At 45.3% G+C, this 27,290-nt stretch overlaps 1 protein-coding gene across 1 annotated transcript in view; it reads left to right on the top strand.

The window, feature by feature from the left end:
- Positions 1-20,676, top strand: part of RIC8B (RIC8 guanine nucleotide exchange factor B) — a 30,763-nt gene extending 10,087 nt beyond the window's left edge. Inside the window, exons 5-10 of the mRNA XM_069763461.1 lie at positions 10,433-10,583; positions 12,135-12,230; positions 12,452-12,596; positions 12,698-12,842; positions 13,707-13,826; positions 19,019-20,676. Coding sequence (XP_069619562.1) covers positions 10,433-10,583; positions 12,135-12,230; positions 12,452-12,596; positions 12,698-12,842; positions 13,707-13,826; positions 19,019-19,130 — 769 coding nt within the window. The 3' untranslated portion in view covers positions 19,131-20,676. The remainder of the gene's footprint in view (positions 1-10,432; positions 10,584-12,134; positions 12,231-12,451; positions 12,597-12,697; positions 12,843-13,706; positions 13,827-19,018) is intronic.
- The last annotated feature ends 6,614 nt before the right edge of the window (positions 20,677-27,290 follow it).

Raw genomic sequence — 27,290 nt, 5'->3', positions numbered from 1 at the left:
AGCGATGCAAAAATAATAATTTTTTCTGTAAAATAGTTTTTATCGTATAAAAGCGCCAAACCATAAAAAAATGATATAAATGAGGTATCGCTGTAATCGTACTGACCCGAAGAATAAAACTGATTTATCAATTTTACCAAACGCGGAACGGTATAAACGCCTCCCCCAATAGAAATTCCTGAATAGCTGGCTTTTGGTCATTCTTCCTCACAAAAATCGGAATAAAAAGCGATCAGAAAATGTCACGTGCCCAAAAATGTTTTCAATAAAAACGTCAACTCGTCCCGCAAAAAACAAGACCTCACATGACTCTGTGGACCAAAATATGGAAAAATTATACTCTCAAAATGTGGTATTGCAAAAAAAAAGGTCTTTATCGCCTCTCATTGGGGGACACAGGAACCATGGGTGTATGCTGCTGCCACTAGGAGGCTGACACTATGCAAATAAAAAAGTTAGCTCCTCCTCTGCAGTGTACACCCCACCGACTGGCATTAAACTCTTCAGTTTAGCTTAGTGTCAGTAGGAGGTGGACACGGGTCTTTCATTAGACCCTTATCTACCTCAATGTGCGTCGTTTCTTTTTCAGGTTTTCGGAAGGGATACAGGGTGAGCAGTCACACCTGTAATCCCACAATAAGGACTATGAGTACGGTGTGTACTGCCACCCCGTATCCTCATAGATCCCTATCCAGGACCAAGATCCTAGCACACAAGCGTGCTCAGAAGTCCGGTCCTGGCTCCGTCCCCCACCCACTCTCCTTCCAGAGCCTGTCGGTAGGAGGAGACGAGGACGTCCATCAGCTCCAAGGACGTCTAATATCTTCCACGGTTTTTAAGGTTAGTAGACGGCGTGGGATATTAGGTGAGTATTTGGGGGGCCTCGGGATTCCCTTCTTCCTGCTATTTTTTTGCGGCGAGGCGCCTTACAGGCAGCCGCACTGCTAATTCTGCGGCCGCACTGCTATCCCTGCGGCAGCACCCTTCCTGTAGGCAATTAGGGACAATTTCCGGGGCCCATCTTTTGCGCGGCGGCTCTTAATTCCGGCCGCGCTACCTTCTCACGGTGGCTCTGCACCTCTAATCGGTACCGCAGACCCTTTCCTCTGCGGCGCGGCCACCACTACAGGCAGCCGCTCTGTTCTTATCTCCACGGCGGTATCTTTTTAAGTTTGCCGCGGTCCCTCCTTTTCAGCGGCCACGGTCGTCTCCTGCGGCGGCCGGCTTTTAATGTAGGCCCCGGCTCTTCCCGGGGGCCTACTTCCGGCGCCGACACCAGCGCTCCTCTGTTCATGCGGCGGCTGCCGCGCCTGTCAGACGGGACGCCCGCACCTTTTCCTCGGCGCCGGCACTCATTTCTGCAGTCACCGGCTGCTAATTTAGGCCCCGGCTTCCCCCGGGGCCTACTTCCGGTGACGCGCTCCGTCACTTCCGGTATCATCGGGCGGGCTTTCTCCCGCCCGACAAACTCTGCCCGGCATTCCCCACCCACCGGCGCCATCTGGGCTGGCTCCGCCCCTTTCTCCACGCCGCTGCTGGACGCTCACGAGTTTTCTTCATCGTGCCACGCTCCTGCGCCGGGGGAACTTCGCAGAGCGCTCCTTCTGGGAACACAGCACGCCATCTGCGCTGGGGATCCCCGCATCTTCCTTCAGGCCTGCAGCTCCTGGTATCCGGGGTTTTTTTCGTCTGCCGTGAGTAGCTCTGCACTGCAGACTGACACCCTCCTCTGCCCCACTGTCCCCTAACCTGCTGGCATTTTCTTCAGGGACCTCTTCAAAATGTCTAACCCTAAAGGGGGCCGCTCTCGTCCTCCGACTTCTTCATCTTCTGCCTTAGTCACGTACTTTGCATGTTCGTCCTGTAACAGCAAACTTCCCTCAGGTCAGTCCTCCCCGCTGTGTCAGTCCTGCAGCAACCCGATTGTTCCCACCGCCCAGGATCCCCCGGCTGTTCCGCCCGAGAGTGATCCCCCCCATCCCAGGCTGGGCCGCCTCTGTCACAATCGGTGGCCGATTTAACACGGGTATCTCAAACCCTAGTGTCCGCGCTGGATCGGTTACCCCTGCAGACCCCTGCAGTGGCCAGCGGGTCGCAGGAACCGCCGCCCGAGCCCTCCTTGATAAGCCACAAAAGGTCCAGACAGGAACGTCGGTCTGAGTCCTCTTCGCGCTCCATCTCGCCGCTTGGCCCTCCCCCGCGGTTGGTGTCCCACCGATCCTCCTCCCCTGAGTCGGGCGAGGCATTATCTGATGCGCCTTCGGAGGATATTTCGGAGCTGGATCCTAACCAAATCGCCACCATGAGTGAGACAGTACAGAACCTCATTGGGGCAATAAACCAAACCTGTGGCATCAAGGATCCCTCTACGGAACCCGCAGATCAGGCGGTTTCGTTTAGACGGGCCAAACCACCTTCTAAATTTTTCGCTCCTCATCCTGAATTCGAGGAAATCTTGTCCAGAGAGAGAGAGAACCCCACCAGGCGTTTTCAGAGGGGAAAACGCCTGGGTGTGCTATATCCTTTTTCTCCAGAACTTACCGCCAATTGGACAGTCTCTCCCTCAGTGGATCCACCTGTGTCCAGGCTGTCCACCAACACGGTGCTTCCTCTGTCCGGCGGAGCATCTCTGAAGGATTCTAACGACAGAGTTATAGAATCCTTCGCAAAATCTGCTTTTGAAGCGGCTTCAGCAGCTCTATGTCCAGCTTTTGCGTCCACTTGGGCTTCAAAATCCATTTCAAAATGGGCCAAGGATCTTCGGCGAGGGATCCTGGACGGGGCGCCTCCCGCGCAATTAGCGGAACTTGCCAACCAGATTTCCCACGCTGGTGAATACCTGGTTTCCGCCTCCCTGGATGTCGCGTCTTGTGCGGCTCAAGCTTCCAGCAATGCCGTTGCCATCCGCCGGACCGTTTGGCTCAAGGCCTGGCAGGCGGACTTATCCTCCAAAAAGTCCCTCACTAGTCTGCCCTTCCAGGGCTCTCGCCTCTTTGGTTCCCAGTTGGACCAAATAATTAAGGACGCCACCGGGGGTACAAGTTCTCTTCTCCCCCAGGCTAAGCCTCATCGCCCTCCTCCTAGACGACAGTTTCGTTCTTTTCGGCGCTTCGCTGCGTCAAACTCCTTTTCCCAGCAGCAACAGAGGCCACAGGCACGTCAAGAGAAGAAGGCGGTGTCCTTTAGGCCCACTCCGTCCTGGCGTCCTCGTTTCTCCCAGGGCAGATCCTCCAGGCCCAGGACTGGAAGATCCACCTCGGCATGACTCTCGGCAAGACTCCAGCCCAACTCCCAGATTGGGCGGCCGTCTTCTCCTTTTCAGGGACGTCTGGATTTCCGTAGTAGAGGATGCATGGGTCAGGGAAGTTGTATCCTCGGGATACAAAATAGAGTTCGCTTCCCGACCTCGGGATCGTTTCTTCCAATCCCGTCCTCCAAGAGACCCCGCTCTTGTTCCGGGCTTCTTCTCAGCCATCGCTTCTCTGCTCGAATCCGGGGTAATCGTTCCCTTCCCAGAAAAAGAACGCTTCACGGGTTTCTACTCGAATCTTTTTGTGGTACCGAAAAAAGACGGCAAAGTTCGCCCCATCCTGGACCTCAAATTGCTGAACAGGAGAGTTCGCCTGAGACACTTCAGGATGGAATCCCTTCGTTCAGTAATTGCTTCCATGGAGGCTCAGGAGTTTCTATGCTCAATAGATATCCAGGACGCCTACCTCCATGTCCCGATATTTCCCGGACATCACCGTTTCCTGCGCTTCGCAGTGCAACGAGATCATTTTCAGTTCGTAGCCCTGCCGTTCGGTCTCGCAACCGCGCCAAGAGTGTTCACGAAGATCATGGCGGCGCTGATGGCCATCTTGAGAGTCAGAGGCTTGGTCCTATTTCCATATCTCGACGACATCCTCATCAAGGCTCCGTCCTTCGCTCAGGCACACGAAAGCCTGTCCATTGTTCTCGACACCTTAGCCCGTTTCGGGTGGCTGGTAAACCGGAAGAAGTCCTGCCTTATTCCTTCTCAGCGCATCATCTTTCTGGGCATGCTTTTCGACACTCGTCAGAGCAGAGTCTTCCTTCCCAAAGACAAGAGATCCACTCTTTGTCGGGACATACGCTTGCTCCAGGGTCCTCGACCTCCCTCCCTCCGTTCGGCCATGAAGGTTCTGGGGAGGATGGTAGCTACATTGGAAGCAATTCCCTTCGCCCAATTCCATTCGCGACCCCTTCAGCAAGCCATTCTGTCTCAGTGGGACAGGTCGGTCTTCTCCCTGGATCGACCGATCAAACTCTCCTTTCGGGTCAGGCGGTCTCTCAACTGGTGGCTGACGTCACCTCTCATCTCCCAGGGCAGGTCCTTTCTTCCGGTTCACTGGCAGGTGGTGACAACGGACGCCAGCCTGATCGGCTGGGGTGCGGTTTTTCGCCACCTGACGGTTCAGGGCCGTTGGTCGCCGCAGGAGTCCTCTCTGCCGATCAACGTCCTCGAAATTCGGGCCATCTTTCTGTCCCTCCGCCACTGGGAAAGGATCCTCAGGGGCCTTCCAGTCCGGATCCAGACGGACAACGCCACAGCTGTGGCATATGTCAACCATCAGGGGGGGACTCGGAGCTCCTTGGCCCTTGCCGAGGTATCCAAGATCCTCCTTTGGGCAGAGGCAACGGTTCCGGTGATATCCGCGGTGCATATCCCCGGCGTGGAAAACTGGGCCGCCGACTTCCTCAGCCGCGAGGGCCTCGCGGCAGGGGAATGGTCCTTGCATCCGGAGGTCTTCCATCAAATTTGTCTTCGATGGGGAACTCCGGATGTGGATCTCACGGCGTCCCGAGTCAACAGGAAGGTTCCGCAGTTCGTCTCCAGGTCCCGCGATCCTCTCGCAGTGGGCGTCGATGCGCTGGCCATTCCTTGGTCACAGTTCGAGCTGCCCTACCTGTTCCCACCCCTTCCATTACTTCCCAAACTGTTGAAGAAGATCAAAGCGGAAGGGGTGCCGGTCATCCTGATCGCCCCGGATTGGCCCAGGAGAGCTTGGTTCGCGGAGCTCATCAACCTTCTCACGGACGCTCCCTGGAGCCTTCCAGACAGGCCCGATCTGCTGTTCCAGGGTCCGATCTGCCACCCGAATTCTCGGTCGCTCAGTTTAACGGCGTGGCTGTTGAGACCGCGGTTCTAAGAGCGTCCGGCCTTTCGGACCGGGTGATTCACACCATGATTCAGGCTCGGAAGCCTTCGTCTTCCAGGATCTACTACCGCACCTGGAAGGCCTACTTCCGTTGGTGCGAGTCCAACCGCGTTCCGCCTATGGTTTTTTCCCTGCCTTCTCTTTTGGCCTTCCTTCAGGCAGGACTGGATTCGGGCCTGGCTCTTAGTTCCCTGAAGGGTCAGGTCTCTGCGCTTTCCATCCTCTTTCAGAAGACCTTGGCCTCTCGGCCACAGGTTAAGACCTTCTTTCAGGGGGTAGCTCACGCTGTCCCGCCATACAGGGCCCCTGTGGAGGCATGGGACCTAAACCTGGTACTGGACGTTCTGAAGGTTTCTCCCTTTGAACCTCTTAGGGAGATTCCTCTATCAGTTTTATCATGGAAGGTAGCCTTTCTTGTGGCCATCACGTCCATTCGCCGCGTTTCCGAGCTGGCGGCCCTGTCTTGCCGTCATCCGTTTTTGGTCATTCACCAGGACAAGGTGGTCTTCCGGCCCCCACCTTTTCTTCCTAAGGTGGTTTCCACCTTCCACCTCAACGAGGACATCGTTCTACCTTCCTTTTGTCCAGCTCCGACTCATCCTTTGGAGCGATCGTTGAACAAGCTGGACCTTGTCAGGGCTGTGAGGATCTATCTGGACAGAACGTCCACTTTCCGGAAGACTGATTCCTTTTTCGTCATTCCTGATGGCACGCGCAGAGGCCAGCCGGCTTCTAAAGCGACTATTGGCTCGATGGATCAGAATGGCAATTTTGGAGGCTTACCGGGTCAAGAACAGAGTTCCCCCTCCTGGGATTAAGGCTCACTCTACCCGGGCAGTCGGCGCCTCCTGGGCGGTGCACCACAGGGCTTCCGCCCTACAGCTGTGCAAAGCGGCAACTTGGTCTTCCATCCACACGTTCGCCAAATTTTACAAGGTCCATACCTACGCATCGGCGGACGCCAGCCTAGGCAGAAGGATCCTGCAGGCGGCAGTGGTGAGTCCTCTGACCTGATGGAAGTCTGTTATCCCACCCTTGGGACTGCTTTGGGATGTCCCATGGTTCCTGTGTCCCCCAATGAGAGGCGATAAAGAAAACAGGATTTTTGGTTGCTTACCGTAAAATCTGTTTCTTGAAGCCTCCATTGGGGGACACAGCTCCCTCCCAATGTTTTTGTTATATGTTCTCTGACTGTTCTCACGTTTACAGTTCTCAAGTTTGTGGTTATGGTTTTTCAACCTTGTTCTTTCTCCTACTGCTTTCTCACTAACTGAAGAGTTTAATGCCAGTCGGTGGGGTGTACACTGCAGAGGAGGAGCTAACTTTTTTATTTGCATAGTGTCAGCCTCCTAGTGGCAGCAGCATACACCCATGGTTCCTGTGTCCCCCAATGGAGGCTTCAAGAAACAGATTTTACGGTAAGCAACCAAAAATCCTGTTTTCAGTGTGTGACGGCTGCCAATCATAAAAATCCGCTAAACTCGCTATAAAAGTAAATCAAACCCCCCTTCATCACCCCCTTAGTTAGGGAAAAATAAAAAAGGGTTGGGGTTAGGGCTAGGGTTAGGGTTGGGGCTACAGTTAGGGTTGGGGTTTAGATTACATTTACAGTTGGGAATAGGGTTGGGATTAGGGTTAGGGGTGTGTCAGGGTTAGAGGTGTGGTTAGGGTTACCGTTGGAATTGGGGTTAGGGGTGTGTTTAGATTAGGGTTTCAGTTATAATTGGGGGGTTTCCACTGTTTCGGCACATCAGGGGCTCTCCAAACACGACATGGCGTCCGATCTCAATTCCAGCCAATTCTGCATTGAAAAAGTAAAATAGCGCTCCTTCCCTTCCGAGCTCTCCTGTGTGCCCAAACAGTGGTTTACTGCCACATATGGGGTATCAGCGTACTCAGGACAAATTGGACAACTTTTTGGGTCCAATTTCTTCTGTTACCCTTGGTAAAATAAAACAAATTGGAGCTGAAGTAAATTTTTTGTGTAAAAAAGTTAAATGTTCATTTTTATTTAAACATTCCAAAAATTCCTATTAAACACCTGAAGGGTTAATAAACTTCTTGAATGTGGTTTTGAGCACCTTGAGGGGTGCAGTTTTTAGAATGGTGTCACACTTGGGCATTTTCTATCATATAGACCCCTCAAAATGACTTCAAATGAGACGTGGTCCCTAAAAAAAAAAAATGGTGTTGTAAAAATGAGAAATTGCTGGTCAACTTTTAACCCTTATAACTCCCTAACAAAGAAAAAATTGGTTCCAAAATTATGGTGATGTAAAGGAGACATGTGGGAAATGTTACTTATTAAGTATTTTGTGTGACATATCTCTGTGATTTAATTGCATAAAAATTCAAAGTTTGAAAATTGCGAAATTTTCGCCAAATTTCCGTTTTTTTTCACAAAAACGCAGGTACTATCAAAGAAATTTTACCACTATCATGAAGTACAATATGTCACGAGAAAACAATGTCAGAATCACCAGGATCCGTTGAAGCGTTTCGGAGTTATAACCTCATAAAGGGACAGTGGTCAGAATTGTAAAAATTGGCCTGGTCATTGACGTGCAAACCACCCTTGGGGGTAAAGGGGTTAATGGACCTTTAAATACTTGCACATATCTTGTGCACTTCTCCTCCCAACTAACCCCTCAAAGGGAACCTGTCTTCACATATTTTAAATGTTAAAGTAAAGATATGGCCATAATGGCGCTGTTATACTGATTTAATATATACCTGTATGGAACAAATCTGCATCCTGATTCTTGTTTAATTCACATTACAAGTTTTGGTGCAATATTCTTTTCGTGCGTTGGGGCGGGGTTGTGGGTAGGGGTTTGAGCCCTTCTGCATTTGCTCGCGCCTCCTTCTTTAAACTTCTCCCTAGTGCTGCCTTTGACGCAACGGCACTTGCACACATCCACCTCTGTAGTCGTCAGCAAAATGGTGGCAGCACATGTACTGAATCAGACCTCTGCTCAATGATGAACTGAGATCTCAATCTGCGAATGCGCCGTTTTGCTTGACTGCCGAGAGGTGTTTATGCGCAAGAGCAGCTTTTTTTTTTTTTTGTATTTTGCTTAATCCCCCTAAAGCAGGGGTCCCCAACTCCAGTCCTCAAGGCCCACCAACAGGTCATGTTTTCAGGATTCCCTTTGCATTGCACAGGTGATGCAATTATTACCTGGGCAAGACTAAGGAAATCCTGAAAACATGACATGTTGGTGGGCCTTGAGGACTGGAGTTGGGGACCCCTGCCCTAAAGGACTCAATACCACGACCATTTTACCACTGGTGCTATACGACAATGCTTCAGTACTTGAAGAGCTGAACTCTTGTTTAAAACCTTCAGCATTTATCTTGCTCAATTCCCCCCCCCCCCCCCCCCCCAGAATATCACAGGCTATTTTCCTGTCTGATGTCCATTGTTGACTGTCATCCGCGAGGCCACCTTACAGTAAAGGATTGCTGATGCACTTTAATCACAGTCCAAATAATCCCTCCACATCCATTGTCCTTTTCAGTCCTTTCTTCATGGTCATAAAGATCCTAATAAACCTCTTAATGGCTGAAAAATGTCATAATACAATATGGAGGACGCACCTTTTGGCCGCCTTGGTTCCCCCAAAGTGTATGTGAGGGAACCACTTATCTCCTCATTATCGCACCTTTCAAACTTCCATAGATCAGGATAACAAAAATCACAAAAGGCGGACTTGCTGTAATCGCCATTTCCGCTGCCGAATTTTTCTATTTTTTTTTTTTATATAGTCTGTTCTTGGTGCAGCAGTCTGTGTGTTTTTTTTTTTTTTTTTTTTTTTTTTTTGTTGAGAACTATGCAAGAAGCCAAAAACACTGCAGTAAATGTCACTTTCCCATTTAGCGCTGGCATCCTATTTTATATTCAGAAATGCGGAGTATCCTGTGGTAAACTCCCTTTCATTCCCACACGGAGGTGTCCCTGAGACCCCTGCATGGCAGGAGGAGGGGGGACGTGTCAGTGATTAATGACCGCCGAGGAGAGAATGGAGAAGTAATGTTATTATATACACACTGACTCTGGAATGCCAGTAACTATTGTCTTCCCCCGGCCGAGTCACCGCTACACAGAACATTATACACTTGTATGCTACAAATAAAACTGTCAGGAACCTGACAAAGATCACTGTGCCCTCACCAAAAAAAAACACTTGGGTTTGGGTACAGCCATGCAGAAAATGTCATTTCTGTCAGTGACGGGGAAGGGTTTCGGTTCCAGCCTATTAGGAAAACCACAATAAAGGAATTGGAACTCAAGGGAAACCTGACACCTTGGGCCTGGGTGAAAATGGTGCAGTTATGTGAGAGAATATGGTGAAGTCCCACCCCTCTTAATCTGAGGGGTGCAGTGTCTGAGACCCACAGCAATCTGGTTATGACAGGCAACTTTGTATTGCCTCTAAATGGCGGCTATGTAATCTCCACTTTTCACCAGATCAAGTGATCATTCTTTTGCTCTTATTTTATTCCTTCTGCTCCCAAGGCTTTTTTTATTTGACTATTTTTATGGTTTGGGCTTTCAAAGGAATCCTGCGAGCCATGCCCCCCTTGGGCAGAATACTTAAGGAAGCGGGGGGGGAATAAAATAAAAGTAAAAATCGGTCACTCTTGGCTTGGTGACCGATCGTCTATAAATAAATGGTCGACCATGTAGCCAGACCTACAGGAACATGGAAAAACCTGAGATAAAAATACAATGCGCAAATACCCTGTAGTAAGTAAAAAATCAAGGGGGAACTTGGTTAAAAAAAAATAAAAATAAATGTGTAAGTCATCCTATAGCGACAATGTGTAATTAACTCTTGTAGTTTACCTCACTATTAGCAGACCTAAAAATAGATGGGGGCACAGTAGGACCTGGTTACTTACTCTTGACACCTGCCTGTAAACAAAATGAACAGCCCCACCCAAAAAAATAGGGAGCCATGCCAGTTTGTACCCAAATCCAAAGCTGCCCTTATCTAGAAGTCTGACACTAAGGTGATCTACAAGAGTTGGTCACTGTCCCGTTTGGTGTACACCTTGTGGTGGGATGGCTTTTACGTGGTTTTTTTTTATTTTGTCTGACAACTTGGTACTTGCAATTACTCCATACGTCACACATGTGCTTTAGTACACTGGTTGAACCTAGATCTGTCTCTCCTCTTTAATCCCCATTTTATATCTCCATTTATAATTAGTTCTAGAAACATATATAATTTTTTTTTTTCTTTCAGCAATACGATCAATCTGTTGAGCAACGTTCCCATTTGCTGTCTAGATGCCCTCACATGCTCGTCAATGACAGAAATGGCTGCTTGTAAGGATGAACCTGACATGCAGGCCATCCACTGCATTCTGAAGTTCATGGAGAAGAGAATCGACAAGGTATCCGCATCTGCTGTCTCTTAATACTACGGATTTCACGAGTTGTTAGCGATTTAGATCTTGGAAATGTTATATACCGTTCTAACATTAATGATTAGATCTGTCAAAAGAAGTCTAACATTCTGCTGTACACGCTGTCCATACAGCTGGTTCTGATGGCGCCAGAGGAACCGAGGTCGGTTACTTCCAGTAAATGTTGTGGAATTGCCATGTCATTAATTGGTAAAATGGGGCATTGTCCTTTTGAAGGGAATGTCATGGAAAAATTAACTATTAATATTCCCCAATTTTTTTTCTTTATTATAACAGTGGAGTGGTGCTTCTAATCTACAATATTATACTCCGCTGTCACCTTTTTTGCACTGCTTTAGTTCCACGCTATCTCATGACCACAACTTCTGACTGCACAGAAGTCAGGAGTAATGTCACAAGCTTTCAATGTAAGCGAGAGCCAGAACAAGTCCCTCAAAGACTTGCATTGAGACGTGACCTCCATCAGGCACCTTGCATTAGAAGCACCACTCCATTGTAAGGATCACCTAGAGTGGTGCTTTTAATAAGAACCCCCCCGCCCCCCCCCCCCAATCGCTTGAGTCCATGATCATCCATGAACTGATGTCAAGGGTTCATTTTCCCTACACAACCACACAAACAGCATTGGGATATTGCAGTCTTTGAAGTGTACTTGGATCAAAAAAACTACACAGAAAGGACACCTCTCGTAGCCCGTGCACCTTCTGTTCCAGAGATTGCCCACTCTTCTTTGTCTAAAAATTGGATTAATATTTAAGTGGTGCAGACCTCAACTCTTCTCTACGGGCGGTCTCGAAGAGCCACAAATCTTAGTCAGCCAAATTGTTGTAAAGGGAAGAAGTTATATCAAGAACTGTAACACCGTGCATCAGGGGTTGTACATGCATGTCTCCAGACTGGCTGAAGGTTCTTTTGACATGAACTTGATGACCGTTATAGGAATGAGGCAACCAAGTTTGACCTCTGGCTGGTCCATGCACAGACCTTCTTTCAGCAGGAGAACAGCATCAACCACTGTCAGGATACTTGATGTTCAGGCCAGTACAGTGGAACGTATTTTGTGGGTACGTGAACTTGGCCAATGGATCTGTGGACTTGCAGTTAGAGCAAAAGGTTGCTAGAAAAAGCAGGTCTTTCTCTGGGGAAAGCTGTAGATGACCTAGTTGATGACCTTTAAAGAGGCCTTTCCATTTCCTAAAGTGGTGCTGATCTGTTAGATTCCTCCACAGATACTAAAAATATAGACATCTCTGACATCTTGGACCACCACTGATCCTGGGACTAAAGTGAGGGCACCGTGCAGTCTCCTCACAAGTACCCAGGACATTCTATATGCAAGTGACTAGACCTCCTATAGCAGTACCCCTGGACAGCAGTGCCACACACTTCATTGGGGTCCTAGAGGACAGATCCCACTAGTTATCCAGGATCCTAAAACTGGCTGAATAGACTAACAAGAATTGTCCTGTCTTTACCATCACGCCTTCATCAGTTTTGTTTCTCTCCATCTTATTTTAGGGATCCGACTTCAGAGAAGGCCTCACTCCTGTCCTTACCTTCCTCACTGAATGTTCCAGAGGGCACAGAAATATACGGAAGTACCTCAAAGCTGTGGTAACTTTTATATAACATGACTTTATTTATTTTACTGTGGATTATTGCATTCTCTCCAGCCCCTTTAATTTCTGGTTCTTAAATGGTAAAAAAAGTTAGTGTAAATTCAGGAAGACCTGAACTTCAACCCAACAATGTTTGTGTGGGGACCTTACTCTAGTTTGTCAACTACCAATCTCCCTCCTTTTATTAATGGACCTGTTGCTTTCACGTTCCCTTAGGTTCTCCCACCACTGAAGGACGTCTCCAACCGGCCAGAAGTAGGATCCACCCTAAGGAACAAGTTAGTTCGACTGATGACCAATGTGGATTTAGGGGTGAAGCAAGCTGCTGCTGAATTTTTGTTTGTTCTGTGCAAAGAGAGAGGTAATAGACTAGTACTGAGGGGATTATGGATTAACAGACTTTTTAATATTTTCCCCCGGCTTAGAATATAGTTCTGAATGTTTGTTTCTTTGTCTTGATAGTGGATAACCTTCTCAAATATACGGGTTATGGAAATGCTGCTGGACTTCTCGCTGCCAGAGGTCTTCTAGCCGGTGGTAGAGGTGACCGCTGGTATTCTGACGATGAAGATACAGACACCGAAGAATATCTCCAGGCAAAACCAAAGTAAGGACAACTGGAAAGTGCACAAATTATATATCCAGCCCTGATCATGTTCAGTGACTCAGATACAACCCCCTTCCCCCCCCCCCCCCCCCCCCAGTAGTCGAGACCCTGGAGATTTTCTGGGGAGTTCTATAGCCTTACTCCTGACTGCTGTTTTAAGACTGCAATGCAGGAATAAGTAGCCTTAGCTACCACTGTTTTTAATGTTTCAGTGGTCATTAAGAGGTTAATAGTTAACCACCATTGATTCCAGCCAATATTTTTGATCAAGTCAAACTGTGCGCCCTCCCTTCTGAGCCCTGCCATGCACCCAAACAGTGGCTTTCACCCACGTACGGAGTACTCGGGAGAAATTGCACAACACATGTTGTGGTCCATTTTCTCCTGTTACCCTTTGGAACAAAATACTTCTTTTTCACAAGTAAAAAATAATTAAAAAAATTTTTTTTCTTCCACATTGCTTTAGTTCTTGTGAAGCACCTGAAGGGTTTAATAAACTAGAATGTGGTTTTGAGTACCTTGAGGGGTGAAGTCTTTATAAGGGTGTCGCTTTTGGGTATTTTCTGTTATCTTTTATACACACCACCCTCTGATTTAAGGGGATAAAAATTTGAAGCTTCCCAATTTTTGCCAAACTTGCATTTATGAAAAACAGACATTATATCGCAGAAATTGTACCACTAACATGAAGAACAATGTCAAACGTTCTCAGAATCGGTGGGATACACTGAAGAGTTCCAGAGCTATAACCTCAAAGTGACAGTGGTCAGAATTGTGAAAAATTGGCTTGCTCAATAAGGGGTTAAATGTGATCTATAGAAATGTGAATTATACTGTTTTTTTTTTTTTTTTGTTTTTTTCCAGCATTAATCTAATAACTGGTCATGTCGAAGAACCAGCGCCAAACCCTCTAGATGAGATGACTGAGGAGCAGAAGGAACAAGAGGCCATGAAACTCGTCGATATGTTCGACAAGCTCGCCAGGTACTAAAGCCACGTACGGCCAGGGGTCTACTTAGAAGGGATCAATGGCTTCCATAATGTGATTGCCTAACAATATTTATGTGGGTTTAATGGCAAACCCCTAGTTGGGACAGTCAGACTGGTGTATAAATTAAAATGCAGTGCACGGAATGGCTGGCATCACAGCTGCGCAGAAATTTATCTTCAGGTTTTCTTCCTCCCGCTGCCCTTTGTTCGTCCACCTATAGCTTTAATAAGTGAGCCGTCATGAATGTGGTGCTTTATATATACCACAATGGCTGCAAGCGATGGTTTCGCGCTGCCAGCCAACCCTTTGTTGGCCCTTGGAATCCTACAGTGGGAGATTCGGGTCCAATTATCGCCAAGTTCTGTGATGTATTCAGTAGGAGGACAGGCTGCCCCACTCATTAAAAACACATAATTACAGGCTAATTGTTAAGGCAGTGCGGTTGTGGCTCTTTGTAGCAGGTGACAAAACAAAATCATGTAATAGAAAAGGAGTAGAAAGTATTGATGGTATTTAGACTTCAATTAACACAAAATATTAATGGTGGACGGGGCTCTCGGTTTGCTGCAGACGGTTGTTTAATTGTGGCCGGGAAGAGGCGCTTCGGTGTCTTTTGTTCCATCTCTGACCTTTTTCTTTCTGCCAGCCACAGTCCTTTTTCAGGTACGTATCTAATTAAAGCTGGAGGTAAATGAACGGCTGCTCTTGGGAGACATGTAAGTCGATGCAGGAATGTGGCGTGGACAGACATGTGGGCAAAATTGAAAATTTCCAACTCAAATGATATAGTAAGGCTATTTCCAGGCTTGTTGGCTCATTAAGGGGGTTCTTGGCTTTGGACCCTTCTAAAGGTACCTTCACACATAACGATATCGTTAACGATATCGTTGCTATTTGTGACGTAGCAACGATATCGTTAATGAAATCGTTATGTGTGACAGCGACCAACGATCAGGCCCCTGCTGGGAGATCGTTGGTCGCTGAATAAAGTCCAGAACTTTATTTCGTCGCTGGATCTCCCGTGGACATCGCTGGATCGGCGTGTGTGACACCGATCCAGCGATGTCTTCACTGGTAACCAGGGTAAACATCGGGTAACTAAGCGCAGGGCCGCGCTTAGTAACCCGATGTTTACCCTGGTTACCATGCTAAAAGTAAAAAAAAACAAACAGTACATACTTACCTACCGCTGTCTGTGCTCCAGCGCTGTGCTCTGCACTCCTCCTGTACTGGCTGTGAGCCGGAAAGCAGAGCGGTGACGTCACCGCTCTGCTTTCCGGCTCCCAGACAGTACAGGAGGAGAGCAGAGAAGCAGAGCACAGCGCTGGAGGACAGACGGCTGTAGGTAAGTATGTACTGTTTGTTTTTTTTTTTACTTTTAGCATGGTAACCAGGGTAAACATCGGGTTACTAAGCGCGGCCCTGCGCTTAGTTACCCGATGTTTACCCTGGTTACCGGCATCGTTGGTCGCTGGAGAGCGGTCTGTGTGACAGCTCTCCAGCGACCAAACAGCGACGCTGCAGCGATCCGGATCGTTGTCGGTATCGCTGCAGCGTCGCTTAATGTGAAGGGGCCTTAACAAGTAGGTATTGCTCAGTGAGCGGATCATTGTTCTCCTGCTGATCTGTAAAGAAACCTGACCACCAGTATTTTGAAGTGAGTGATGAGCAAACGTACTCGGATAAGGTGTTATTGGAGCATGCTTGTGTTCTAAGTGTCTAATACGTTGGGACGCTAACATATTTTTTTGAGCACACCAAAGTCACTGTTAGCACCAGAGCATGGAGGATAACGCCTTATCTGAAAAGTCACTCATCACTATTTGTAACTCTTCATTTTCCCTGTAGGCACAGTGGAACAGAGTGAAGCCACAAAAATTAACACTGGCCATACCCGGAATGGTTCAAGAGATGCCACCTAGACTGAACATATTGTTTTGCTACATGGGCATCATGCCACTATAGTATAACTTGCATGCTTTTTGAATAAAGGTTCCAATTCGCAATGTGTGATTTTTATTTTTTCTTTGTTTGCTTTGCACCATGTGTGCCACTTTTTATTAAAGGTGTTTTGTCTTGGGGTTCATGCAAACATCCCTAGATTTTAGTCCGATCACAGACCGGCTGCAGGCCTCCCAACTGGCACACGGCTTCATGTTTCTGAGGCTGTCGCTCTTTGGTCGGGAGACCTGCAGCAAGTCCATGCATGGCAGTCAGAGATCCAGACATCTGCGTGAGCACTTAAAATTTTTTTTTTTTTTTTATTCTTGGCGCCTTTAAACTCATAACTGGTTAAACACATTGGTTCTCAACTCTGCCTACCTCCACTCGCAATCAGAAATTTGCCTGGAGTTAAGAGACTGGGGTGAAATGTGACATTTTCCAAATGTTTGTTGCACAGTTCATCTGTTTAAAAACTCTGCAGAAGTAAAATTGTTAAAAGTGAGTGAGAACCTCTCGACACAATCTTGTAAGGACATGGAGGTAATGCTGATTACAGAAGAACCAAAAATACCAATTTAATCAGCATTTGAAGTTTTCTGACAAATAGATTTCAGTGCACAGAGGTCGGACTGTGCACCAGGTCTTCTCCTCCCGGTCTGATTCCTGGCCCCTACGTCTGCCTCCTGTCTGTGAATGATGTCACTGCTGAGATGTCAAACTGGGGAAACGGGACATCCATGGATGGATGGAGGGATTGGGAATCTGACGGGTAGAAGACCCAGTGCACAGTCCAGCCCCTGTGCACCAAAAACGTCAAATAATGATTGAAAAACAAGTATTTCAGCCATATCTTCCTTTTGCATCACAAGTGTGCCGATAGGGTTTTTGTTTGCAGAATCTATAACCAATAATCAGTCTTCTTCACTTAAGAAAGAATTGATATATTGGGTTCAAAGAGTAGAAGTTGAGTTAGAGCTCTTACTAGTGGGTTTTACTTGAGGAAGTTGCACCAGGACGTGGCCAAACACTTAAGTGCACTCTCCCAATGGCTCGTTGTCCCTCTATCGCTACCCCTTCCCTTACATTGTGAGCTGTGACTTCATTGAGCTAGGGATGGGGCGAGATACAGGGAGTAGGGAAACAAGCAGGTGTATTTAAATATCCATGATTCACTGAGGGTCTGTACTTTATTCAAACTAATCATTCTGTGCAGGCGAACTCTTTAAGTGAGCATAGCCTAGTGCTGACGACTTGTATATAGTGTGGGAAACTAAAACTTTTTTTACACTAGTGGTAAAATACACAACCGCTCTTCCATAAGCAAATTTAGACAAATCAACTTCATTGCTTGTAAAGGAGTCTCCTGCTTTTTGTACAGTAGACTCTGGAGAAATCTGGCACAAGTTGGGCATTAGTGTCCATTTCAAAGTAACGGTTTGGATGCATAACGATGGTCCTCAAGAGTGTTTTTATAACCACAGACCATGAGGATCCTAATCAAGGACCCCCTCATACTACAAACTATACCTCTAATTTGTAAAGTAGGTGTTACTGTATATACCAAATCTGTGAAATGTTGCCTAATTCTATAGACACTTTTTTTTTTTGCTTTGATAGGTGTGCAAAATTGTAAATTGGGGGTGGTATGGTAAATTAATCTACCCTCATGATAAAAGGAACAAGCCTTCCCATGTAATTGGTAATGCCACTTATCTAATACAGACCTTGCTGCAGTTTCATGGTTGATGCCATAAAGTCATAGAATTAATTTCCTGCGCTTCTTTATTGGCTCTAAATCAATATTTAATGATTCTTCAAGGAGGCCGAGCCAGCAGGGCAGATATAATTGGATTAATGTAGGAGAGTCTTTGGGAACTTTAAAAGGATTAAACTGATTGTCAGCTCTGTAATTAAACCTGCACAGACAAAAGGTTGGTTAATTCCTTGTGAATCAACTGAGTCTCGAGCACCACTAGAGGATGTGCTTGCAAAATGCTTCCCTCGTACAATCCAATCCCCCTCCTGTGCCGTTAAAACTGAAAACGGTATGTATTTAATAGGTGCAAAAGTTATGGTGTGTCCTTAAAAGTCATGGTGCACTTTTGACCAGTCGCTGGAAAAGCTTAAAAATGTGAAATCTGCTCCAAATGAAAAACTCTCCCAGTTTCATACCTGTGCAGTTCGATGTGGGCTCCATTTGTTACCCTACACACATCCAAACGATAGTGAAGTTCTTGCCACACACGGGTAAGGATTTCTGGTGTAACAGAGTGAATAATGTCTGTGATTTTGTTTTTACACAAAACCCAGTCTTCAACAAAAATATTGCGTCAATCTCATGAAGCATATCTGTAGCAAACATACATCAGTTGGGTCTATCTGCTGCTTTGACAGCGTGCAACAACCGCAATGTGTACCCCATAAAACAGAGGTTTCTTTAACACCTTGTAGCCTTGATTAGGTGTAATAGTCTAGCACACGTAACCAGGTTTGTCTTTTTTAGGACTCTTAGGTAGCTATCCCATATCGCCTTGTCACTGACTGACTTTCTCCACCAAACTGCTGATTTCCTTCAACTGCTTATCCCTCCCCTCCCCCCCCCCCCCCCCCCCCAAGTAATGTTATTCCTATGTGGTGGTGCTTTGTTGTAAATGCGACAATATTCATGTAGCACTTTGGTCACGGATTTGAATTTAGCAAGCCACAGAACACTGAGCTTTCCCCTGTACCATCCACAACTCGACTGGCATGGAAAGTCACACAGCTGGCGTAATCTTGTCACAGACCTGGCAGTGTATTAATCAGAGTTCAGTTTATCAGGGGTTAATCGGATTGGGGGGCTCAGCAACAGCTTACATGAGTTTGTGTTGTTTGGTTCTTCTCTCTCCTCATGAACTGGTCTGATATGATTGGGCCAGAGCAAGAGCGCCAAAATGTAAACTATAAATTGATCCTGTGACTGATCAAAAGTGCACCATGACTTTATGGACACAGTGCGTATATAATAGATATATATCTACTTTCCCTTCCAAAAAAACCCCCATAGACTCACGTCTTGTCCCCGACTTCATACCTATCACTTTTAATTGGATGTCAGCCACTGTGCCTGAGCAGCGCCCATTCTTCCTCCAATCATTGTGGCCCTTAATTTGCTAAACAACGTATGACTTTTTTTTTGTCTATGGCTGGAGCAGAGTTTTTCTTGTACTGAAATGATCTTTTTAACTTTTTTGTCTTTCAGGAAAAATATTATTAAACCGATGGCAGTGAGATCTGACGGGACTATGGCTCCGCTGGAAGAAGCCGTACACTACACAGAATTTGCCGAGCAAGCCAGTTCTGATTCAGACTAGATCTTCACTTGCAATTTTTGTTTTCCCTTTAGTGATAAATTGCTATTTGTACTCTTGATATGTCTACGTTTGAAGAAATGGGGGTGGGATGACTTTATAAAATATTGAGTTATTGGAAAAGAATCCCCCCCTTTTAAAAAAAAAAGAGGGGGGGAAGGTAGTGAGTCTCTTCATTTTGTTCATCACTTTTAGTAATGTATTAGTACTCTCCTTTCTGCAAATATATGGCCACCATTACTGCTGCCATTGTGGTGGGCACCAGCTCACACTTCTTACTAAAAAAATCTGGGTGTTGACCCTTCCTCGAAAATCCTGATTGCCAAGTTCACCTAGTTATTTAAAGAAACTGGGCAACAACCCTTTGGGATCCTAGAGAATCTGTCTTGTTTACTCTGTAATCGGTATTAAAAGGAGAACGGCAGGTAATATGGATACTGAGTCATTCCTAGTCCAAGCATGGGGCATGAACTTAGGATTCAAAGACCTCCTCGTCTCCATCGATTGATCAAACATTGCAGAGTGGACCTAATTTATCAACTCCTAACCTTGCTCTGTCGACAGCTCTCTCTGTACTCGCCCTACATGAGTTGAGAATTGGGATGGAGTAGGAAAGCCAATGTCAGGCTCCTCTGGGGCGTGGCTTAACTCACAGATTTAAAGGATTGGCTGAATCTTTTCCCACCTGCAAGAATCCTTGTTTCCTCCTCTCATCGTTAACCGCTTAAAAAAAAAAAGCCAGAATACATTCCAGGCTGACAAACCATTCTCATGTCCATATATACGCTTATATCTAGTAATGATTGATTGGTGGATCCCAGCTGTCCATGAGAACTGTCCCGTTTTGATTAAAGAATTGGTCACGTACACGCACTACTTTAAATTGTCTCTGGGACAGGAGTACAAAATTCTGCCATTGCCCTTACCGACATAGGAGCAGTAGAGGGTTGGGAGACAGGACCTCCATACAGTATCACCTCCTCCTGAAACCTGGATTCCATCCCAAAAAAACCTCATACCCACCAAGTGTTCGATGAATAGGAGTCCAACTGCTGAGACCACCATTTGTCTCTAGAATCAGGGGACATAGTCCTTAAAGAGTGAATGGTCTTGGAGTGAGGGTCAAGCACACTCATTGGGAGACAAATGGCAGCAATGAAAGTTTGTTGTTTTTTTTACTTCTTGATGAAATATTTAAAGATAAAGCTTTATAGCAAAATAGGCTGGCCCCTTAATAATGAGACATGAGAATACATGTTACGCTTGTAAAAAGTCACAGATAATTCCACACACTGGGACGTAAAATACTGTATTTCATTGTGATCTTCCAATCAGTATTAATGAATTATTTTCTGCCGTTTTGGATTGGTGTCACTTTTCTCACACTGGGATGTTGGTACATGACCACTAAGCCTCAAAAAGCTCTATGCATAGCCTACACTGGGGGGTTTATGTATACATATAAACACATTTATGTATTGGATAATAAGGAACTGTATGGCTGATTAAGAGAATTGGCAATAAAATTTCAAGTTTCTGTAAGTTTTAATTCTTGACATCTTATTTCTATTAGCATCTGATAGCCTTTCATAGACAAGACTTTGATGTATGTGTGTTAGAGTACAAGATACCCAACTACTAATAAAAAAAAAAAATTGACTGTTCCCACCACTAGAGGGAGCTCACTAAATATCCATACATCGAAGTAAAAAAAAACAAACCCCTTTTTACCACCACTAGAGGGAGCACATTGCATACTGTTGTGTACTGGATTTAGACACTATCCATTAAGCTCCCTCTAGTGGTGACAAGAGGCAGGGTTTTTTTTTAGCGCAGTGTATATATTTGCAATGTGTTCCCTCTAGTGGTGGCTGTAGCTAGCTAATAGATTAGCTTTTCCATGCGGGGCATTTGGAGCCCTGTATAAAAGGGAGGTTGGGGGAAAATTACAAAGCTATGTTAAATTAAAGATCTTCATGTCCCGTGTTATTGGTTCTCCGGACTCCAATTTTTCAGCTTTAGATATCAGGGTAACTTCAGGGCAAAGCAAATTGGCACAGGCACCACCTGGCCTTCAGTAGAGGCCATATTAGATGTGGTTGACCCCTAGCCCTTTGTGTTCAACAATACCATTTTCTTCATTCCCTTCCAAAATTACAGGTCCTTCTCAAAAAATTAGCATATAGTGTTAAATTTCATTATTTACCATAATGTAATGATTACAATTAAACTTTCATATATTATAGATTCATTATCCACCAACTGAAATTTGTCAGGTCTTTTATTGTTTTAATACTGATGATTTTGGCATATAACTCCTGATAACCCAAAAAACCTGTCTCAATAAATTAGCATATTTCACCCATCCAATCAAATAAAAGTGTTTTTTAATAACAAACAAAAAAACCATCAAATAATAATGTTCAGTTATGCACTCAATACTTGGTCGGGAATCCTTTGGCAGAAATGACTGCTTCAATGCGGCGTGGCATGGAGGCAATCAGCCTGTGACACTGCTGAGATGTTATGGAGGCCCAGGATGCTTCAATAGCGGCCTTAAGCTCATCCAGAGTGTTGGGTCTTGCGTCTCTTAACTTTCTCTTCACAATATCCCACAGATTCTCTATGGGGTTCAGGTCAGGAGAGTTGGCAGGCCAATTGAGCACAGTAATACCATGGTCAGTAAACCATTTACCAGTGGTTTTGGCACTGTGAGCAGGTGCCAGGTCGTGCTGAAAAATGAAATCTTCATCTCCATAAAGCATTTCAGCCGATGGAAGCATAAAGTGCTCCAAAATCTCCTGATAGCTAGCTGCATTGACCCTGCCCTTGATGAAACACAGTGGACCAACACCAGCAGCTGACATGGCACCCCACACCATCACTGACTGTGGGTACTTGACACTGGACTTCAGGCATTTTGGCATTTCCTTCTCCCCAGTCTTCCTCCAGACTCTGGCACCTTGATTTGCGAATGACATGCAAAATTTGCTTTCATCAGAAAAAAGTACTTGGGACCACTTAGCAACAGTCCAGTGCTGCTTCTCTGTAGCCCAGGTCAGGCGCCTCTGCCGCTGTTTATGGTTCAAAAGTGGCTTTACCTGGGGAATGCGGCACCTGTAGCCCATTTCCTGCACACGCCTGTGCACGGTGGCTCTGGATGTTTCCACACCAGACTCAGTCCACTGCTTCCTCAGGTTCCCCAAGGTCTGGAATCGGTCCTTCTCCACAATCTTCCTCAGGGTCCGGTCTCCTCTTCTCGTTGTACAGCGTTTTCTGCCACATTGTTTCCTTCCAACAGACTTACCATTGAGGTGCCTTGATACAGCACTCTGGGAACAGCCTATTTGTTGAGAAATTTCTTTCTGGGTTTTACCCTCTTGCTTAAGGGTGTCAATGATGGCCTTCTTGACATCTGTCAGGTCGCTAGTCTTAAGGCCCCTTCACATTAAGCGACGCTGCAGCGATACCGACAACGATCCGGATCGCTGCAGCGTCGCTGTTTGGTCGCTGGAGAGCTGTCACACAGACCGCTCTCCAGCGACCAACGATGCCGGTAACCAGGGTAAACATCGGGTAACTAAGCGCAGGGCCGCGCTTAGTAACCCGATGTTTACCCTGGTTACCATGCTAAAAGTAAAAAAAAAAAAAAACAGTACATACTTACCTACCGCTGTCTGTCCTCTAGCGCTGCGCTCTGCTTCTCTGCTCTCCTCCTGTACTGTCTGTGAGCCGGAAAGCAGAGCGGTGACGTCACCGCTCTGCTTTCCGGCTCACAGACAGTACAGGAGGAGAGCAGAGCACAGCGCTGGAGGACAGACGGCTGTAGGTAAGTATGTACTGTTTGTTTTTTTTAACTTTTAGCATGGTAACCAGGGTAAACATCGGGTTACTAAGCGCGGCCCTGCGCTTAGTTACCCGATGTTTACCCTGGTTACCAGTGAAGACATCGCTGGATCGGTGTCACACGCCGATCCAGCGATGTCTCCAGGGAGTCCAGCGACGAAATAAAGTTCTGGACTTTGTTCAGCGACCAACGATCTCCCAGCAGGGGCCTGATCGTTGGTCGCTGTCACACATAACGATATCGTTGCTACGTCACAAATAGCAACGATATCGTTAACAATATCGTTATGTGTGAAGGTACCTTTACCCATGATGGGGGTTTTGAGTAATGAACCAAGCAGGGAGTTTATAAAAGCCTCAGGTATCTTTTGCATGTGTTTAGAGTTAATTAGTTGATTCAGAAGATTAGGGTAATAGGTCGTTTAGAGAACCTTTTCTTGATATGCTAATTTATTGAGACAGGTTTTTTGGGTTATCAGGAGTTGTATGCCACAATCATCAGTATTAAAACAATAAAAGACCTGACAAATTTCAGTTGGTGGATAATGAATCTATAATATATGAAAGTTTAATTGTAATCATTACATTATGGTAAATAATGAAATTTAACACTATATGCTAATTTTTTGAGAAGGACCTGTACTCTTTTTATACTTGTAACCTATCCAGATTGGTGAGCGAGTGATTCAGCATACACTTTAATCCTTTCACTCTCTGCTAGTCAACCCTTCAGATCAGCCTCCCCCTAGATTTAACATGAGGGGAAGATTTGGGCATCACCATATCCATGGAACAGAGGGATAGGGTGTTGTCCTTGGCGCATAAATCTAAGTTCATGCCTGCAGGAATCTAATTACAAACTCTTCTCAAGGGTTCTGGATAAATTAAGTAAAAGGTTTCCCTCCATCAACAATAAGTGTTGGAGATGTGGATCACATGAGAGCAATTGCCTTCACATTGCTTGGTCTTGCCCAGTATTACCATCACATGGCCTTTCACCATCATCGTTCAGAAAGGCCTTGCGATGCAAGTTTCCCAGCTTTATAAAAACCCAGCCTCTAACTGTGTAAAAAAAAAAAAAAAAAAAAAAAAAAAACAGCAGCCATGGGTTCTTCTAAGCAGCTGCCTAGCACTCTGAAAACAGTGGAGGCTCGCAAAGTAGGAGAAGGCTAAGAAGACAGCAAAGAATTTTCAAGTTGCCCTTTCCTCCGTTTGAAATGTAATTAAGAAATGGTAGTGAACAGGAAGTGGAGGTCAAGATAAGGTCTGGAAGACCAAGCAAAAATTTAAGTGACAGCTGCTCATAGGATTTCTAAAGCGGCAAATCAGAACCTCCACTTGACCCTCAAAGATTTTGCAGACTGAACAGCAGAACAATGTACCACAACTCCAAAGACACCTGCACAAATATGGCCTTCATGGAAGGGTCACCAGAAGAAAACCTCCCAAGTCCTCACCATGAAAAAAATAAATTCAGATTTATGAAGTTGTGGGCACCAGCAAATGCAGAAAGACGAAACATCTCACCAACCATTAGGCATGGGAGTGGGTTCAGTCATGCTTTGGGGTTGTGTTGCAGCCAATGGCACAGGGAACATTTTATGGCTAGAGGTAAGAATGGATTCAATGAAAATTTCAACAAGTTGTTGATGCACAATAGGCTACTTCAATAGAAAAGCTGAAAAGTTTTACAGTGGCCCTCACAGTCCACTGATCAGAGCATTGAAAATCTGGCTAGACCTCAAAATAACAGTGCATGGAAGACGACCCAGGAATCTCACAGAATGAAGAATTTTCCCAACGAAGAATGGATGAAAAGACACCAAACAAGAATTGAAAAAGACTCTTCGCTCCCTACAAAAAGCCTTTCCAAGATGATATTTTCAAAAAAAAGGGCATTGCGCCCTAACTTTAGTATTGGCCCATTTTCCTTTTTGTAATTTTTATAATGTAAAAAAAACAAACAAACAAAAAATGTATAGAATTTTTCATGCTGGCATCCCCTGTCACTGGAGCTTGTATATTAGGCCCAGTTCTAGGAAGAACTTTAGCTTTCTGGGTTTCCTAGGACTCAACACTTCACTCCCTACACCCAGTAATCAGGTGTATACTTGGTACAGAGTGTAAAGCAAGGTCAGCGCTTACTAATCTATACACAAATAGCTAGTTCAGCGCTGTGCCTAGAGATGGATAACGTAAAAACAAACAGGTTTGTCTTTGTGAGGAGTCTGGCTGTGTCTGACAGCCAGCTCCTCGACCCCACAGCTGCATAATTTTCTGGCAATACACATACTCTGTCCACACTTTACTCTGCATTCCACTTCTAAAACATCAATCCAGTTTGTGGGCGGTCCAGAACTAGTGAAATTTAAAAAAAAAAAAAAACGTTTCACACAACACTATTAAAAGCTAAATATTTTCTTTATTGAAACCAACATTAAAATGTGTTTTTAAAATTTTTATTTAGACTTAAATTTACATTTCTGTAAAAGGAAAAGCAAAGACCGTATAAAAACCTCAAACAATTAAAAGGGTTATCTGAAACCAACAGTGAATACCATACTAAATGTTTATTTAATCTAGCCTGTTATGATGAGCAGTTGAGAGCGCACTGCCAGCATGCATTGAAAAAGAGAATGCACCAAGCACAGAGAGAAGACTAGCCCAAATGGACATCTTAAAACAGGGCTCATCTCCGTTCTTGGTGCCTTCTCTCCTTTTCAATGTACAGTGACAGTGCGCTCTTACCTTATCAATTTTCTCTTTTCAGAAACGAAGGAGCACAGTGTCAGTGCACATTAAAAGGATTATAGTGCAGTGAATGCATAAGGAGCATGTGTCATAATGGACAAGTTGCACATGCTCAGTGAAGCAGACATCTCATTTCAGGGTGGAGACAGCAGCTGGGGCAGTGGCCGCAGCGCTAGCCTTCTGATGACTTGCTAATGCATTCTGGAATATTTAAAAATGTCATCAGAAGTTTAAACAAATTAAAACGCGAAGTTAGAGGGGAGGGAACAGTGGGGGAATTTGTAATAATTACATTAGAAAAGTGGTTAGACACATTTTTAGCAGAACATTCACCAACTAACCGTTTCCGACAGCTAAAAGCATAAAAATTGATCCTCAAACTTTCACAGGATTTCTCCAGAAAGGGCGCCTCATTGGTGCATAGGCCGTATCTGGTAATGCAGGTTAAGAATTGCAAGACTGCAGTAGGGAACACGAGTGGCACCATTTCCGGAGAAACTTTTCTTATCCTGAATTATTAAACTTGCCATTGTGAAAATTGCAAATTTAGATCTTAAAAAAAAAAAAAAAACAAAAAAAAAAAAACACACACACACACACACACACACACACACACACACACACACAACTGAGGGTCCCCCCCCCCCCCTTTTTATTTTTTATTTATAAAAAGATCTATTAAAAACAGGTGGTGTTCTATATCTTCTGGTTCAAAAGACGCTCAGTGTAGCAGCTCTAATGTAGGCTGGTCCAAACTGAAAGGAAAGGAGAAGAAGTTACATTTTGTTTAGAGTGGATGTACACTGCAAAATTATTAGGCAAGTTGTATTTTAGAGGATTATTTTTATTATTGATCAACAACTATGTTCTCTATCAACCCAAAAGACTCAGATATCAAAGCTTAATATTTTGGGAAGTTGGAGTGTTTTTTTTTAGATTTGGCTATCTTAGGAGGATATCTGTTTGTGCAGGTAACTATTACTGTGCGGAATTATTAGGCAACTTAATAAAAACCAAATATATTCCCATCTCACTTGTTTATTTTCACCAAGAAAACCAATATCACTGCACAAAATTTAGAAACACATTTGACATGCAAAAACAAAACCCCCCCAAAAAAACTAGTGACCAATATAGCCCCCTTTCTTTATGATAACACTCACCAGCCTCCATCCATAGATTCTGTCAGTTGCTTAATCTGTTTACGATCCACATTGCGTGCAGCAGCCACCACAGCCTCCATACACTGCTCCGAGAGGTGGACTGTTTTCCCTCCCTGTAGATCTCACATTTTATGAGGGACCACAGGTTCTCTATGGGGTTCAGATCAGGTGAACAAGGGGCCGTGTCATTATTTTTTCTTCTTTGAGACCTTTACTGGCCAGCCACGCTGTGGAGTAGTTGGAGGCATGTGATGGAGCATTGTCCTGCATGAAAATCATGTTTCACTTGAACGATACCGACTTCTTCTTGTACCACTGCTTGAAGAAGTTGTCTTCCAGAAACTGGCAGTAGGTCTGGAAGTTGAGCTTCACTCCATCCTCAACCCGAAAAGGTCCCACAAGT

Source organism: Ranitomeya imitator, chromosome 4 (assembly GCF_032444005.1).
Source record: "Ranitomeya imitator isolate aRanImi1 chromosome 4, aRanImi1.pri, whole genome shotgun sequence".
Lineage (NCBI taxonomy): Eukaryota > Metazoa > Chordata > Amphibia > Anura > Dendrobatidae > Ranitomeya > Ranitomeya imitator.
This window is presented reverse-complemented; position numbering and strand designations above follow the sequence as displayed.